The 15,816-nt window shown below is 46.2% G+C and overlaps 3 protein-coding genes across 4 annotated transcripts in view; 1 reads left to right on the top strand and 2 right to left on the bottom strand.

Moving 5' to 3' along the window:
* LOC113011003 (acyl-coenzyme A thioesterase 11-like) overlaps positions 1 to 3,895 on the bottom strand; it is a 13,713-nt gene extending 9,818 nt beyond the window's left edge. For both annotated transcript variants that reach the window (XM_026150365.1, XM_026150364.1), the window contains exons 1-5: positions 3,827 to 3,895; positions 1,154 to 1,345; positions 1,011 to 1,080; positions 873 to 933; positions 351 to 455 (exon numbers count right to left, since the gene is read on the bottom strand). In XM_026150365.1, the coding sequence (XP_026006150.1) occupies positions 351 to 455; positions 873 to 933; positions 1,011 to 1,080; positions 1,154 to 1,337 (420 nt within the window). In that variant the 5' untranslated portion in view covers positions 1,338 to 1,345; positions 3,827 to 3,895. The remainder of the gene's footprint in view (positions 1 to 350; positions 456 to 872; positions 934 to 1,010; positions 1,081 to 1,153; positions 1,346 to 3,826) is intronic.
* The window catches only part of LOC113010984 (protein FAM151A), a 509,869-nt gene that overhangs the window by 45,720 nt on the left and 448,333 nt on the right, over positions 1 to 15,816 (top strand). The window lies entirely within an intron of this gene.
* mrpl37 (mitochondrial ribosomal protein L37) lies at positions 9,999 to 14,966 on the bottom strand. Its single transcript, XM_026150378.1, has 8 exons — positions 14,468 to 14,966; positions 13,946 to 14,129; positions 12,639 to 12,754; positions 12,372 to 12,560; positions 12,110 to 12,264; positions 11,891 to 12,022; positions 10,722 to 10,796; positions 9,999 to 10,302 (listed from the first exon to the last, which is right to left on the bottom strand). Exons 1-8 carry the CDS (start codon positions 14,835 to 14,837, stop codon positions 10,225 to 10,227), a joined length of 1,299 nt encoding a protein of 432 aa, XP_026006163.1. The 5' UTR covers positions 14,838 to 14,966; the 3' UTR covers positions 9,999 to 10,224.

Here is a 15,816-nt window from a genome sequence, read left to right on the forward strand (position 1 = left end):
GGTCATGTGATTGTTGGGCTCTTCTCTGCATGCATCACTGAGGCTCTACTGTACAGTATAAAGCACCTCGAGGTGGCTGTTGTTGAGATTTGATGCTGTGTAAATCAAACTGAATTGAAAAACAACTAAAAACTCTTTTCAGACTTTTGGTCAACCTTTGTTTTTATGTCCTGGCATTGTTGTGAAGCATTTTGTGATGTTTATCTTGAACGGTTACTAGGTTACGCACTAAATTTCCTTTGAGATGCAACAACACATAAACAACACTGATATTCATCTAGTTATCAGTAATGTGGCAAACGTCCACACACTCTCCAGCGTGTCGTAATCATGCATCACACTCCCCGCACCTTTTGTCCTGTGCTTGTGCGCTGGGTAACAAAGGTGGCGTAGGCATGACAAACCCTCCAGTGACGATCAGAGAACAGGTCCTCACAGTTTACCTGTATGCCCACCTGAGGGGAAGCACGGGACAGTACGTTAAGGTAAACACACAGGGTTGTACCCGTGAGAACAGCACACGCAGCTAACTGAATGGCAGGAAGTTGAATTAGTGTGTTTAGAGCTCACAGTGTTCATTCATGTCACAGCCCCGCACAAAGAAAACGTATTAGGCTTTTTTATCAACTTCTGTGATTGAACATGATGTGGTGGAAATCAGCATGCCCCCCCACAGCCCAGTGGGCAGCTCTGATCCTTGAGTTGGCTTTACAAGTCCACACTCTCGGACTGCTTCACTTTATTCAGCCTGCTGACGATGGAGGGGTGCAAACACCTGCCAGCTCTTACTTTGGGATTTTCAAGCAATGCTTTCATGCCTGATTTCAAAAACAACGAAAGACACAAAGAACAGCAGCGTGAAGTTCACTGACCTCCATGCTGGTGTTAAAGGCTCTGTTGACCTTTGCCCTGATATTCACCACCTGACCCACACTGAAGAAAGATGGAAAGGCGGAGTTACTACCTTCAGCCCAACCCTTCCATACACACTCACACACGCCTCCTCTCACCTGATGGTGTGCTCAAAGTGGATGTCATCCATCGAAGCGGTGACGCAGGGACTGCCAGCGTGCCTCTCAGCTGCATGGTCGAACAGTGAGGTCATTACAACATGCACTACTTCCAACACACACCTGTGACACACAAAGCTCACCTGAGAGGCAGGCGGCGGAGTCCATCCATTTGAGCAGCTGACCCACGCTGAGCTCCTGCCGATGGTTGCTGTGACAGGGCATCACGATCTGACTCATTTTCACCTCTGTCGGGTTGTAGTTTTCTTCTTCTTCCTCTTCTTCTCCATCCTCTTCCTCCAAACAATCTGATGTCCTGGAACTCATTTGGAAAGCTGGGGAAACAAATGAAAGGAAAGACACTGAAGCTACAGTACTGTGCAAAAGTCTTGAGTCACACCTCATTTTCTTTTGCCCCCAAAGAGCCAGACTTTGTAATCATTTTGAAACCTGATACTAGTCCGATTTCAGATGAATGTCTTTTTGTTTGTTCAGTCACTTAAAACTGACCTATGACTCTTTTTGAAGCATTCAATTCAGCTTTATTTATAAAACACCAAATCTCAACAACAGTCGCCTCAAGGTGCTTTATACTGTACAGTAGAGCCTACAGTGATACATGCAGAGAAGAACCCAACAATCATATGACCCCCTGTGAGCAGCACTTTGGCAACAGCGGGAAGGAAAAACTCCCTTTTAACAGGAAGAACCAGGCTCAGGGAGGGGCGGGGCCATCTGCTGCAAACGGCTGGGGCGAAAAAGGCACCTAACCCAGGAGGTGAACCAGTGCGTCTACACACAACAGACAATTTAGCAAAGAACCAACTGTAGACTGACTGAGCAGCTACTGCTCAGCACTCCCAGTCTGCTTCCCACCAAACATTCATCAGGTAACTGACTGTAAGTGTCAGTCGATGGATCCACGTCAGCCCACTATCAGTGGAAAAGAACGTGCAGCACAGCTGAGGCTTGTAAAGATGCACCTAAATAACGCACATAAAGAGTCCTGGAACAAAGTGAACACAAGTTTAGCCGTAACGCACAACGCCACACCAGACCTCCTCATGTGAACGGTCAATGATGGTGATTCTTTACATTTGCTTTGCAGCCACAGGATCCGGGCACACCACGAACTCCTCTGTACACCAAAGGAGTCCAGAGTCAGCTGTGAGGCCCTCTGACAGCTAAAGCGCGGTGGGATCTATGGTGGAGCTGCATATCACTAAGACTGTCTGACACGTGACAGCTGTGATGGCTGATTGCTTGGTTCTGTTGGTCACTGCATGCCTGCACAGCATCGTCTGCGCTGCATGCTCCAGAACACAGTAGGTTGGTTTTTGTTCTTAATGCATCAGATTTTCTTTTTATTGTATCCTATAGTTCAGGTTCTAATACATAGTTTGATATGTTGTTGATTGTTCTTTGTTTTCATTGTATTCATTTATGTGCTTATGCACATGTGTATAAATACACAGATACTCTATGTTGTTGTGCTACATGTAGGGTGTACAGCAGTTTGCAATGTTGTTTTGCATACAGACTATACAAACACATTATTAGAATTTTATTATTATATTATTATAAATATTAACCTGCAGTTACTGTGGGATGGTGCCAAAAACAGTATGTTATGTGTACTTAACAGCACTCGTGCCAAAGGCTAACATAGAAAGAGCATTTAGAATAAGCTAACAGGAAGCTGAGGTAACCCCAGGTTACTGACTGTACAGACAGTATGTGAAACATGCAGAGCCAGACTTGCTCTCACTTGTTACAACTGATCTTTTGTGTCGTTGCTTAAAGTGGAATAAGATAGAGGAGGTGGCACCATTAAAGCACGGTAACGACAACAACAACCAAACAGAAAACTCCATGAAACTCAAAGTGGACACAAAGCAGAGCACTCAGGGTGTACACGCAGCTGAATGAGACGTGCTGTTTAAAGCACTTTGAGGGCTCGAGTAAAAGCTCCACATGAGAACCATTTACTACATGAAGACTGGATGAATATAACAGTGGCAGACTTTTCAGGGCCTCCACAGCCAACACCGGCCTGATAAGTAAAAAGCCTTTCTCTTGGATGCCACCAGGGGGCGCTGTCTTTGGCTTTCAGCCATACAAGTCTACGGAAAAACAGCTTTGTGCCTTCAGCGCAGTGAAAACGTTTGTAGCCTCAGTCAACATAAAGTCGCTCCACGTATCAGAAAGGCTGGTCAACGAGGCGCTAACAAACCACAGTGTGTTTGTCAGCGTTGATGGAATCAGCTCCAAGCTTTCTGCTCGGGCTCAGCGCACACAGGTGAGGGCTGTGCTGCAAACACGCCGCAGTTTGACACGGAAGCCTCGAGATGAACTTCCACAGACTGTGGCCGTGACTCATGTTTCTGACACAGCTCGTGGTGGCGACACATTAACAGTTTCTTGAACGATCCTTCGTTCAGCTTTGGACCTCAGAGGTTTGTGCCAACAAGCTTCTCACACAGCGACTGGTCTGCTCAGTCCCAGTACAGATGTTGTCCTGGTCTGGACAGGTGGAGCGGGGACCGGTTACGTACCTGTGGTCTGTAGCTCTAAAACAAACAGCAGTGACCGTCGACCGGTGTCCTCCTGCACTGTGCACACAACAGACTCACAGTGACTGACGGTGACGCCCAGTCTAACCACTAGTTTCTGCCCAGCAGCTCCCAGTTCAGGTTTGTGCGTCCTTCTAGTTCCACAAACTGCGCCTGTGAGCCAGCCTGGTTTCCAGTCCGAGCCGAGCCTAAACCCGCACCGAGACCATTACCTACATGTTAGTGTACATTAGAGGAACAAACCTGAGGGCGGCCACTCACACAGCTCCACAGACTCACGAAACACAACGACCAACACGGATTTCGCCAGTGCCTTTCAAAATAAAAGCCACACACTATGTGCGTCGATTTGCTGATTATACCAACCATGTGCTGTACATGTGCAACATTTAGCTCCTGGATAATAAGCTGAAGGGAACAGCGAATTTTTACAAAGTCAACGGTCAAAAGTTTTAGATCAGCCCAGTTCTTCCAGTTATTTATTGCAATTAGTCCTTCAGGTCCAATGAAGTCTGTCCTTGGAATGAAAGGGAAGAGGTGACCTACCAGCAGTTTAAAAAAAGTTACCCCAAAGTGAAAAATAATGTACATTTCAGATTTATACAAAAAGGCTTTTTCAGGGCACGCAGCGTGGGTCAACAACTTAAAGCTGCTCTGAGCAAGCCTTCCTACAGGTAATGATGGCCAAACGAAGCTTGTGTTAGAAACGGCTCATTATTCCAAGCGTTTCAGTCCTCTGGTGACATCTGGTGGCCAAAATTATGAAGCGCAGCTTGAGTTTAAAGCGCTCTTCTCTACAACACAGTGTGGAGTATGTGAGGCCCCGCCTCCACGTACTTATGCAGTTCATCACTGGACAGCTGTGTTTATAAATAATATGATATTAGGCCAATTTTCGTAGACATATTTTTGACCCGGGGGTAGAACTGATTGTGAACTGCAGAGGGTATGAAGTTGTAAAGTAACAACATGATGCATTTAAGGTCATCCTGTTTGGTTTTTATTTAAGCAGAGAATTGGTTCCACTGTGTGATGGCCCAGTCTGCTTTCTTGGAGATGATTTTTCCTGCCTCAGAGGAAAAATGCTCTCACATGGACAGAAGAGGCTGGAGTGCACAGGAACTGTAGAGATGCAGGTGTGCGCTCTTCCTGGTCCCACAGACTATCAGCTAAAGAGAATAAACACATTAAAGTGCTGCACATTTTGTAGAATAACATTAAGATTATTTTAAAAATAAAATGTTTTATTTTATTAAATTTAAAGAGTAAAGCGTGTAAAGAGTAAAGGTGGAGCGTGTGAGCAGCTTCAAGTTCCTGGGAGTCCACATCTCCGAGGATCTCACCTGGACGACCAACTGCTCCAAGCTGGTCAAGAAGGCTCACCAGCGCCTCTTCTTCTTGAGGACTCTGAGGAAGAACCACCTGTCCTCAGACATCCTGGTGAACTTCTATCGCTGCACCATCGAGAGCATCCTGACCAACTGTATAACAGTCTGGTACGGGAACTGCTCTGCCTCGGACCGGAAGGCGTTGCAGAGGGTCGTGAAAACTGCCCAGCGCATCGCCGGAGCACCACTTCCTGCCATAAAAGACATCTACAGGAAGCGGTGTCTGAAAAGGGCTGGGAAAATCATCAAAGACCCCAGTCACCCATCACATGGACTCTTCACCCTCCTGCCCTCTGGGAGGCGCCACAGGAGCCTCCGGACTAAGACCACCAGGTACCGGAACAGCTTCTTCCCCACAGCTGTCAGACTCCTGAACTCTGCCTCCTGACATCTGACCCACGTTAAACTCATGGACTGAACATACACACACCCACAATGGACAACTGTACCCTCAAACACAATAATAACATGGACTGAACCACCACTCACAACCACTAGCACTTTATATAGCCTCTGTAGAAACTATCTACACCCTCACTTACCTTAACTGCACTACTGTATAGCTCCGTGTAAATAATCATTCTGTACATTCGATAATCTTTAATCCTACAACTGTTTACAACTTGCATAGTTCCCATTTCTGTATAGCTGTATATCTCAGATTCTGTAAAGTTATTTATTTCATATTCTGTATAGTTTTTCATATTTATATCCTGTTCATAGCCTGTACATAGCTTGTACTCACTACAGCCTGTACATACTTATAGTTATAGAATATTCACAACATACTTCATACCGTGTACATTATAACATACCATAATAGACCCATTTCTGTAATATACTTACATATCTATATATATTGTAATATATCTATATCACTAAAGCACTTCTGGATGGATGCAAACTGCATTTCGTTGCCCTGTACCTGTGCATGTGCAATGACAATAAAGTTGAATTCTATTCTATTCTATTCTATTCTAAAATGGAAGTCTTTCTAAAGTTATTTAATGACATTATGAAAAGCAGATTTGTTTTGTTAAAACATTTAAAGTTTCTCATGTTCTCAGAGAAAATAAACGCGCACAAAACAAAAGCAAACAACAAGAACACAGACTTAGCAGACTTAGCTTTTCGTGGAGATCATTTCTCCTGCCTTAAGGAAAATCCCTTCACATGGCCCAGAGGAGGCTGGAGTGCAGAGAAACTGGTAGAGATGCAGGTATACAGTCTACCTGGGCCCCACCAACTATCAGCTAAAGAGAATAGATTACATTGCTGCACATTTGGCAGACTAACATTTTATAAGATAAGAGATAAGATAAGATAAGATAACCTTTATTAGTCCCACACGTGGGAAATTTGTTTTGTCACAGCAGGAAGTGGACAGTGCAAAAGTTATGAGGCAAAAATTAGAATACAATAAGAATAAATACAGTACACAACTGTACAGAATAGAATAAAATACTATATACAGTAGAATAAAATAAAATAAATATACAATAAGATAAAAATAGAATACAAATACAAATGCTATATACAACTGAGTAAAAACACAACGATGACAGAAAGGATTATTGCACTTAGTATTATTGCATATGTATGGATGTGTGTGCTTGATCAGTTAAAGTCTTTGTTGTGGAGTCTGACAGCAGTGGGGAGGAAAGACCTGCGAAATCTCTCCGTCCCACACCGTGGGTGCCGCAGTCTCCCACTGAAGGAGCTGCTCAGTGCTGTCACAGTCTGCTGCATGGGGTGGGAGATGTTGTCCAACAGGGATGACAGCTTAGCCGCCGTTCTCCTGTCACTCACCACCTCCACTGGGTCCAGAGGGCATCCTAGAACAGAGCTGGCCCTTCGGATCACCCTGTTCAGTCTCTTCCTGTCCCCAGCAGAGATGCTGCCGCCCCAGCAGACCACACCATAAAAGATAGCAGAAGCCACCACAGAGTCATAGAAGGTCTTCAGGAGTGGGCCCTCCACTCCAAACGACCTGAGTCTCCGCAGCAGGTACAGCCTGCTCTGCCCTTTCCTGTAGAGGGCGTCTGAGTTATGAGTCCAGTCCAGTCTGTTGTTCAGATGAACACCAAGGTACCTGTAGCTGTCCACAGCCTCAATGTCCATACCTTGGATGTTCAGTGGTTGCAGTGGAGAATGCTTGTGCCTGCGGAAGTCTACCACCAGTTCCTTGGTTTTACTGGCGTTGATCTGGAGGTAGTTCAGCTGGCACCAGTCCACAAAGTCTTGGGTCAGACCTCTGTACTCCTTGTCGTCCCCATCAGTGATGAGGCCGACTATTGCAGAGTCATCAGAGAACTTCTGCAGGAAGCACTGGGTGGAATTGTGGGAGAAGTCTGCAGTGTAGATGGTGAAGAGGAACGGAGCCAGAACCGTTCCCTGTGGGGCCCCCGTACTGCAGACGACCCTGTCCGACACACAGCCCTGAGTCCTCAGATTAATTTTCAGATTAATTAAACAATAAAATATATAATGTTATAACATTACATGTAAAGAGTCAAGTGGAAGTTTTTCTAAAGTTATTTAATTATATTTATATTATGATTCGCTTCCTTATAAACCATTGAATCAGACACGAAGCAGTTAGGCTCTAAATGAAGCTTCGGACGTCACCGGTCACGTGACTCTGGCCAAACGAATCAAGCTTCGACACAGAGCTTCTGAAGCAGTGTGTTCATTTTTTTGACACACGCACTGAAGCGTCAGCTTCAAGCGAGCCATCACTATTGTAAGGAGAGCTGTATGGCAAATAAATACTTCCTGTTCCACTACACTTGCCTTGGTCCATCTCACTGTGTTTCCAGCCCTGTTACAGTCGGTCTGTCCTACAGAGAAACTGCAAAGAAAGTCAAAGTGTCAGTGAGTCCAGTTTCCTTCAGCATCAAAGGCTCAGAAACTGTGACAGGAAGACGTCTGCAGACCCAAAGACACGACTGAATCAGAGGACAAGTTTCTGAGAGGTAACAGCTGATGGCGGCTCACAGGACAGCAGCTTCAAGCAGCTTCAAGCAGCTTCATAGTGGTCGTAGTGAGAAAGTCTCAGTTCCAGCTGTGAAGAGAAACGTTGAGCTGCAGGTTTGACAGGACGAGTTGCAGAAAGAAAGCCAGACAGAGGTTTGTCTGGGCCATGAAACACCGACACGGGACGACTGAAGACTGGAAGAAGGTATTATGGACTGATGGATCATCACGCAGGATCTTTGTACGGCGTTGAGTAGGTAAAGGACGGTTCCACAGTGTGTGGCATCAACTGTCAAACATGCAGGAGGAAGTGTGATGGTCTGGGGCTGTTTGCTGGATCCAGGGTCGGTGACTCGTACAGAGTGAGAGGCTCCCTGAACCAAAACCGCTACCACAGCATCCTGCAGCTCCCTCTGGGGTCAGGGGTTCATCCTACAGCAAGATAATGGCCCAAAACACAAGTTCAAGCTATGCCAGAACTACCTCAGGAAAATAGAACAAGGGAGTGTGCAGCACAGTCTCCAGACTGAAACCCCATCGAGCTGGTTTGAACTGGACAGAAGAGTGAAAGCAAAGCAGCTACAAGCTCCACATTCATGGGAACTTCTGCTACAGATTCGATTTCTACTGTAGAAAGAAGCCACGAGTCAGACGTTTAGAATACTTTGGTCTATAAATTGATTCCATGATTTCTTCTTTAACTCCAGTTTCTTATTTGTATATGCTTTTATTTCAGAGTGCAACGAAACATTAAACGGCATAATTTTCCATAAAAGACTTTAAAACCTGGGATGTTCTTGGCAGCGTATTTGGGCATTTATTTTGATGTGCGTTTCAGTAGAAGGACTAGATGTTACAATCCCTGATTATGCACTGCTTTAAATTGAGAAAGGTTTGAGGGACGGCTGTTATGAGGAAAGCCCAGAAACTTTGCTAGCAGCACATCGTCGTGTGCCTCAACTGTCGGTCTCTTACCCAGGCTAATCTGCCATTTTTCCTTCCTTGGTTAGGTTTAGGGATTAGAGATCTGATCTAAATTATCGTATTAAATCTGGGACACATCGTCAGTAGTGGACCTTGGATTCATCGGGTGTTTCAGCCATTATCACCAGACACCCTCATCCAAGGAGGCCCTGGAGTGTGTCTGGTTTATGTTAAATTGTTATTTCTCTCCTTTCTTCTGTTTACAGTTTATTTTCTATCTATTCACTGCAACTGAGAAATAATACTTACCTCTTTAGCATTTATGGAGCCTCACTTCTTCAAAGGGACAGAAAAGGTGATCGAGAGAAGTAAGACAAAGGGGACACGATAGGAGAGAGCAGGAAACAGTGCACTGTTTGGTGTTATGAAGCAGGTCACACAAACAGGAAGGAGCAGATTTATGGACACGTATGTGAGAAGCAAGATTTTAAAGTAAGAGTAAAATCACAATCCTTGCTGTAGATTTCAGGTCAGCGCTGCCACTTTTAATACTGTTGTGACTTCTATGAGCATTTGTGTCTTTAGCATTTTGTCAGAACGACAATTTTAACAGGATCTTTAGATATCTGAAAGCAACGTGCCGTGATAAATCCACTGAATTACCCGCTGTTTTTTCTTAGCTCCCCACTGTGTGCTGTGAGTTTCCTCAGACTGCTAAACTCCCTTTGCTTGTGAGCTTCATTCAGGATGTATTTGTTCTGTTTAGGATGTGGAAGACTGACTTCTTCAGCCTGAGCCTGGTGTGATTTACCTTGATAAAATGGTATGTTCAACTACAGAAGATAATCATGCAAACCCACCAAATGTGTCATTTGTGGTTGTTCTCCAAGTATTCAGAACGCCCTCGGCCAGAGGCCATGTCCTAACATGAGCATAAACAGTCACTGAACAGGAAAACCACTCATTTGCTTTTCGATGTGGAAGGAAAAGTATGTCCACACGTTTAACATAGAACAGCAACCCAACGAAACGTGTTGGGTACTGACATGCTTCAGGACGTAGCCTTAGCTTGGAATTTACATATGAACAGCTTGATAACCTTAATGAGAAAGAAAGAATAAACAAAGTGTTGAGAAAAGCAGCCTTTATTCAGAATAAAGATGTAGCTGAAGTGTGGGTGCAGCTCCATGAAACACCCGGACGCTGTTACTGACTGAAAGAAAATCAGGAGTTTTGAGAAGATGCTGATTTAGATCCCAGACACACACAGACACACACAGACTTCACAGGCAACTGACTGCTGGCAGCGCATCGCTCACACAAACACACAACAGATGTATGAGGTCTGCAGTCCTACACAGCTCCATGCAGGTACAGTGCCAGGAACTTGCTGAACGCCTCAGGCTTGTATCCGGCCAGACCAGCTGGTATCTGTGGAGACACAAAGCAACCAATCAGAACCATTACATTTTCACTGTGGCTCCTCCCATCACACAGTCAAAAGGAAGCATGTGCAATACGTCTGTAACAGTTTCCACCAGTCTGTTTAACTATGCATCAAAAATGTTGCAGCTAAAAATTAACTGTGCTCTGCAGTAACTGTACTCTGCAGTACTGCAGAGCGCAGTAACTGCAGAGCGCAGTAACTGCAGAGCGCAGTAACTGCAGAGCGCAGTAACTGCAGAGCGCAGTAACTGCAGAGCGCAGTAACTGCAGAGCGCAGTAACTGCAGAGCGCAGTAACTGCGCCGTTAGAGTACAGCTTCCTGCACACTGACACAGGAAGGCTGACAGCTACACAGATAAGTAAAGTTAGTGAAAGCCACGCCTCCCCTCAAACAGAAACTGTACCTTGACTTGCTTCTTTTTAATGAGCGGTCGAACTTTTGCAAAATCATACAGCTCAACGTCTTCTTCCAGCCACATCTGCAAACAGACAAATGGAACAGCTAAAACAGACTGCTGGGGTTTAACTTGGGACTCATTAGCTGGAGGACAAAGAACAACTTGTTGACACATCCAGCAGTCTGCTCTTATGTTTGTGGCCTAAACTGGGCTGGTAAGTTGTGGAGTTATTACAAACCCTCAATAACACAAGGAAGCACCAAGACATACATAGCATTTACATACTGGCGAGGAGTGAGCCGTGCCTTTGTGCCACACTGACAGGTTTGGAGTGATACTTAGCACAACATAGCACGAGCTGTAAGAAGGAAATCATGGTGAACAATACAGCGAGCACTGAATCTGTAGTCAAATCCTTGAATTGTAAATGCACTGCATTTACAGCAGTGATATTTCCCTACTCATCAGGCCGTGATGTCAGCATCCTGTACTTTCTTTTTCCAAGGCTGAATGATTTCACAGCATAAATAATCCACACAGGTTAACACGCTTAGATCTGACTGGATGCTGGCAGATTATTCTCCGCTCTTCTTTGCTGAGTTGTTCATTTGAAGTGGCTGGTTTGAAAGCTTCACTCTGATTTTTCTCCACGTGAAAACAAAACAAACCATGAAGAAAAGCTCCAAGTTTCCAAAGTGTCCACTGATTTGAAGCAGAGAGCACACAGTGTGAGGACACACGCAGGTCCCTGGGCTGTGTCCTCTGATGGGGGGAGGCGTCTGGGTCTTCATCCAGCTCATCTGAATAACTTAAACTGTTTGAACTGATGATCGTGGAAACTGCAACATGACACCTTCTGACCAGTACTGGGCAGTAACTGAGTACTATCAAAGGAATCCTTTGTATGCAACAGTGTAAATGGACACTACACCTGACACGCCTCCATGATCACTTATGACAGGTTAATAGGTTTTAGCCTTGATGCTGCAGAGCCATCAGCACCACTGATATGTTGGAATCTGCACATATATGTTTAGAGAAAACACATTTTACACACAGTTGTTGTTTTTTTAAAGTCATTAAAGACGTGCTGTAGCCTCGTCCCAGAGAAACACGAGTGCGTGCAGGCTTCTGACCACACCCCTACAGCCCAGGATTCCTCACATACAGCTCACCTGGTTTTTAATTCCATCGTCTCCTGAGAGGTCCGTGGTATTCAGCTGGAAAACCATGAACTGGAAAATCCTGCCATTGGTCCCGACTGACTGCACGGTCACAGGACGGTCTAAGAGTCGCTGTGGACGAGTCTGACACACATGAAGAGGGATAATTAAGAAACACAACACTGTTCAAACTGAGGTACAGTGTTGCTGTTCGTTTGCACGCATGCTTACCCCGTAGAGCTTGTGTGCACGGGCCAGCGCGTTTCCAAAGGTAAACATGATCATCTTGGTTCTAAACTGCTCTGGGCGGAGCTTACAACGAGGATCAGCTGACTCCAGGAAGTACAGCGTGTGGGCGTGAGGGTAAGGGTAGTCATCTCTGAAACCTGAGTGGACGTGACAGACTTCTGTCACTGAGCGTGAGGAGCAGACACAAGCACACCTGGACCCTGACCTGCGTTACAGAAAGGACGACAGCTGGCTAACCTCTCACCTGTGTGGTTTACCTCCTCTTTGTACACGTGCACTTTCTGGAGGTCGATAGTCGGGGAGACGGGATAGAAGGCGTCCAGGACGTGATCCGCTGTGTCGGCCACCTCCTGTTTACCAGACATCTGTGGGAGAGGATCCGTGCTGTTCAGCAGTAAACCGTTCTGACCTCTTATCTGGAGGAGATCCTCACCTGACACGCAAACACGTTGGATCGTATTAGTCACGACTCGCAGTCAAAGCGATCCTGCTGAGCACGAGGGTACGATACCTCTTTTCCACGTGGTTGCCAGCGAGTAGTTCTCTGCAAGCATCCTCCTCCCGAGGGCCGGGTGGCTGCACTGCAGCGTCGCACACAGGTGCAGCAGGTTGAGCAGCAGAGTGTTGCTGAGGAACAAGCAACAAAGGGACAGTTAGTTTATACCGTTCTGTTTCACATTTAAATAAAAGAAATAATATGAGCATTATCATGACTCCGCCTATCATTACTGCTGCTGTGTGGAACGTCTGGAAACAGTCTCTGATGAACGTTAAGCTCATGAAGGGACAGGTCACTGCGTTCATGCGTTAACTCCACTGCACCAAAGCATAGATACGAGCTGTAATGCAGCTCTAATGTTCAGTCCAGTGGTTCTTAAGCTTGTTGGAGGAGCGAGCCCCACCAGTTTCATATGCGCATTCACTGAAGCCCTCTTTAGTGAAAAATTAAATGTGATTTTTTTCAAATTCAAGACATAGATATGTTTTTTTACTGGTGCACAAAATGAGCTGTGCATGTCATGGTGGAGGCTCTGCCCAACCCCTGAGACCGACTCACCGAACCCCTAGGGTTCGACTGAACCCAGGTTAAGAACCACTGGTTCAGTCTTTGTTATGTGGTGTGCCGCAGACAAAAGCCTGATCCTTTGACTCTGTGGCTTGTTTGGAGCAGCTGTCAGCATGTTTGCTTCTCATTCATAAACTCTCTGCATGCGCCGTCACAGAAGGTTTGTGTCTGTCGGGGACCAGCTTGTTTTCTGAACACACAGAGGCAGCCCCTCGTTTCCAAACAACCCCTCAGGTTGTTTTGGCTGGTCCCACGGTGGTGCCATGGGGACAAAACCATCAACTAAAGCAATGAAAAAATATTGCAGTAAACAGTACACGTGTCACAGCCCTAAACAGACTGTATTCAAATGATGTCAGATCTTCCTTACAAACAGTGGTGAATCATGGGTTTGCAAACACACATCCACATGTGTAGAAGCAGTTATTCCTGTTATCAGAATACTTTATTAATCCCTGAGGAAAGGTTGCATCGAGTCAAGTGTGTCTGTGGAAGTCCACACTGCAGGGACTGATTCTTATAGAGCGCTTTTCTATAACCACATCCCAATCACACCCGAGCACTTTGTCTATACTAACTACATCCACACACATTCATACTCTGATGGACGCATCGCAGAGCATCCATGGGGTCCAAGGACACTGTAGACTGGAGGAGCCAGGGATCGAACCACCAGCTTTCGGTCAGTAGTGACCTGCTCTGCCTCCTGAACTACAGCCACCCCACATGTGTAAGTATAGATGTCACCCAACCTGTATTTCTCTTTACGCGGTCGATCCTCTGTCGTGTCCCAGAAGCGTGCGTGTTTGATGGCATTCTGCACACGCTCATCCTGATCTGGGATCTGGTTTTCAGGGTTCTCTGCGAGGGAGAGGAGCTGTGCAGGGAGACCTGGGATCACCTGGGTTTTGGTCAGCCAGGCAGCCTGACGCACACCTGAGACCGACAGGCAAAAGTTTATATAAATAAAAGTGAAGATTTCAGAAAAAAGCTTTTTAAAATGAATCAAATCTGCGTGATCACGTGGGTCTACGTTTAGCTACAAAGACTTTCAAAATAAACCTCTCTCAGAGTAAAGCTCCTTTTGCGCCTGTTTATTAAAGTCTTGATTATGTTGCACATAAACAAGCATCATATGAGTGATTTCTGATGAGGCCTGTCAGTCAGCCGAGCGTCCCTTGCACTCCCGTGGACTAATAATGCTCATGTGTGTCTAATGAACCCCGGGCAGCGACCACCGGGCAGCGGCGTGCTCAGCGTGACACAGCCGTTACCTTCCAGCGCGCTGGTCCTCTGGTTGAACATATAACACGGCTTGTCCTTGTACAGCCGCATCTCGTGGGCAGGGGGAGACTTGTAATATCGCGGGTCCTTGTAGTCCCTCTCCCAGTGCTGGGGAGCAGGTTTCGCCAGCCCCGGGACATAGTGCATCCTCTCTCCGTATGTGACCATCTCCAGTCCTGGGATTTCGACCCTCTCCCTAGGTTTCCGCGGAGGGGGGACCTTGGCTGTAAGGCAGCGGCCGACAGTGAGGTGTCTCCGGGCCCCTCCATGTGCCGACAACCGCTTCAAATCCGTCAAAAAGGCGGCGTGAGAGAAGAGCGGAGCCGCCGTTTTTAAACGCTGAGCCGTTTCAGGAAACATTTCTCCTCCCGCTGTTCTTCTCGTTGAGCCTTTAACAACAAACTCCGACCTGAATCACTGCTTGTCTGTAACCGTGCTGTGGGACAGCGCCATGACACTTCTTCTTCTTTTAATTTGTGTTGAGCTGTAAGCGGGGGAGCATAGCGCCGCCTGCTGTTACCTGTTTATAATCTTAATCCCGCATTTTGGAGATTATGAAGCCGTTATTTTAAAACAGCTTTGTGATTTCTGTATATGTTGAAACAGGCCGTTCCTGTATCTGATGGCCGCTGACTTCTTCTCTGACTGTTTGGCAGTAAAAGTGCAAAGTCAGCTACTCGTGACAGGATAAAGAGACTGGCGAAAAGACGGATGCAGTTCGGGACCATAGTAGATGACGTGCTCTACCACCTGAGCCAGCCCGTCACGTCTTTCTCAGCTTGGTTACTACAATACTTGAGAGGAGCTTCCATGTTATGGAGAGGCAGGTAATTAGCCGGGAGTTTAAGGGTGTTGTCCCATTGTAGGGATTGTTTGCATTCAGAACTGGTCTATTCAATTCAGTTTTATTTATACAGCACCAAATCACAACAACAGTCGCCTCAAGGCGCTTTGTTTTATAAGGCAGACCCTATACATACAGAGAGTAACCCAACAATCATATGAGCAATGACTTTGGCGACAGTGGGAAGCAGTAGCAGTTTTAGATACGGGCGGCATCGTAGTGGGGGGCGGATCACGGCCAGCGCATAGTGGGAATGTCACAGGCACCGATCGGTTTTCTATCGGCCGTTTGCTGGGAGTAAGGGCGCCCTCCGCCTGCGAGCTGCGCCTGCTGCTGGCGGCACAGGGAGGAGAGGGCGGGGCGGCGGGGAGTCTCTGGCTGGAGCAGCGTCTAATAACCAACTCGCAAAATAAAACAAAATAAAAACAAAGCAACAAACACGAGAACACCAGACATCACGATACAGACTTATAATTCGCACCGATGTTTTTTCGA

The sequence above is a fragment of the Astatotilapia calliptera genome, chromosome 18 (assembly GCF_900246225.1).
Source record: "Astatotilapia calliptera chromosome 18, fAstCal1.2, whole genome shotgun sequence".
In the NCBI taxonomy this organism is placed as follows: domain Eukaryota; kingdom Metazoa; phylum Chordata; class Actinopteri; order Cichliformes; family Cichlidae; genus Astatotilapia; species Astatotilapia calliptera.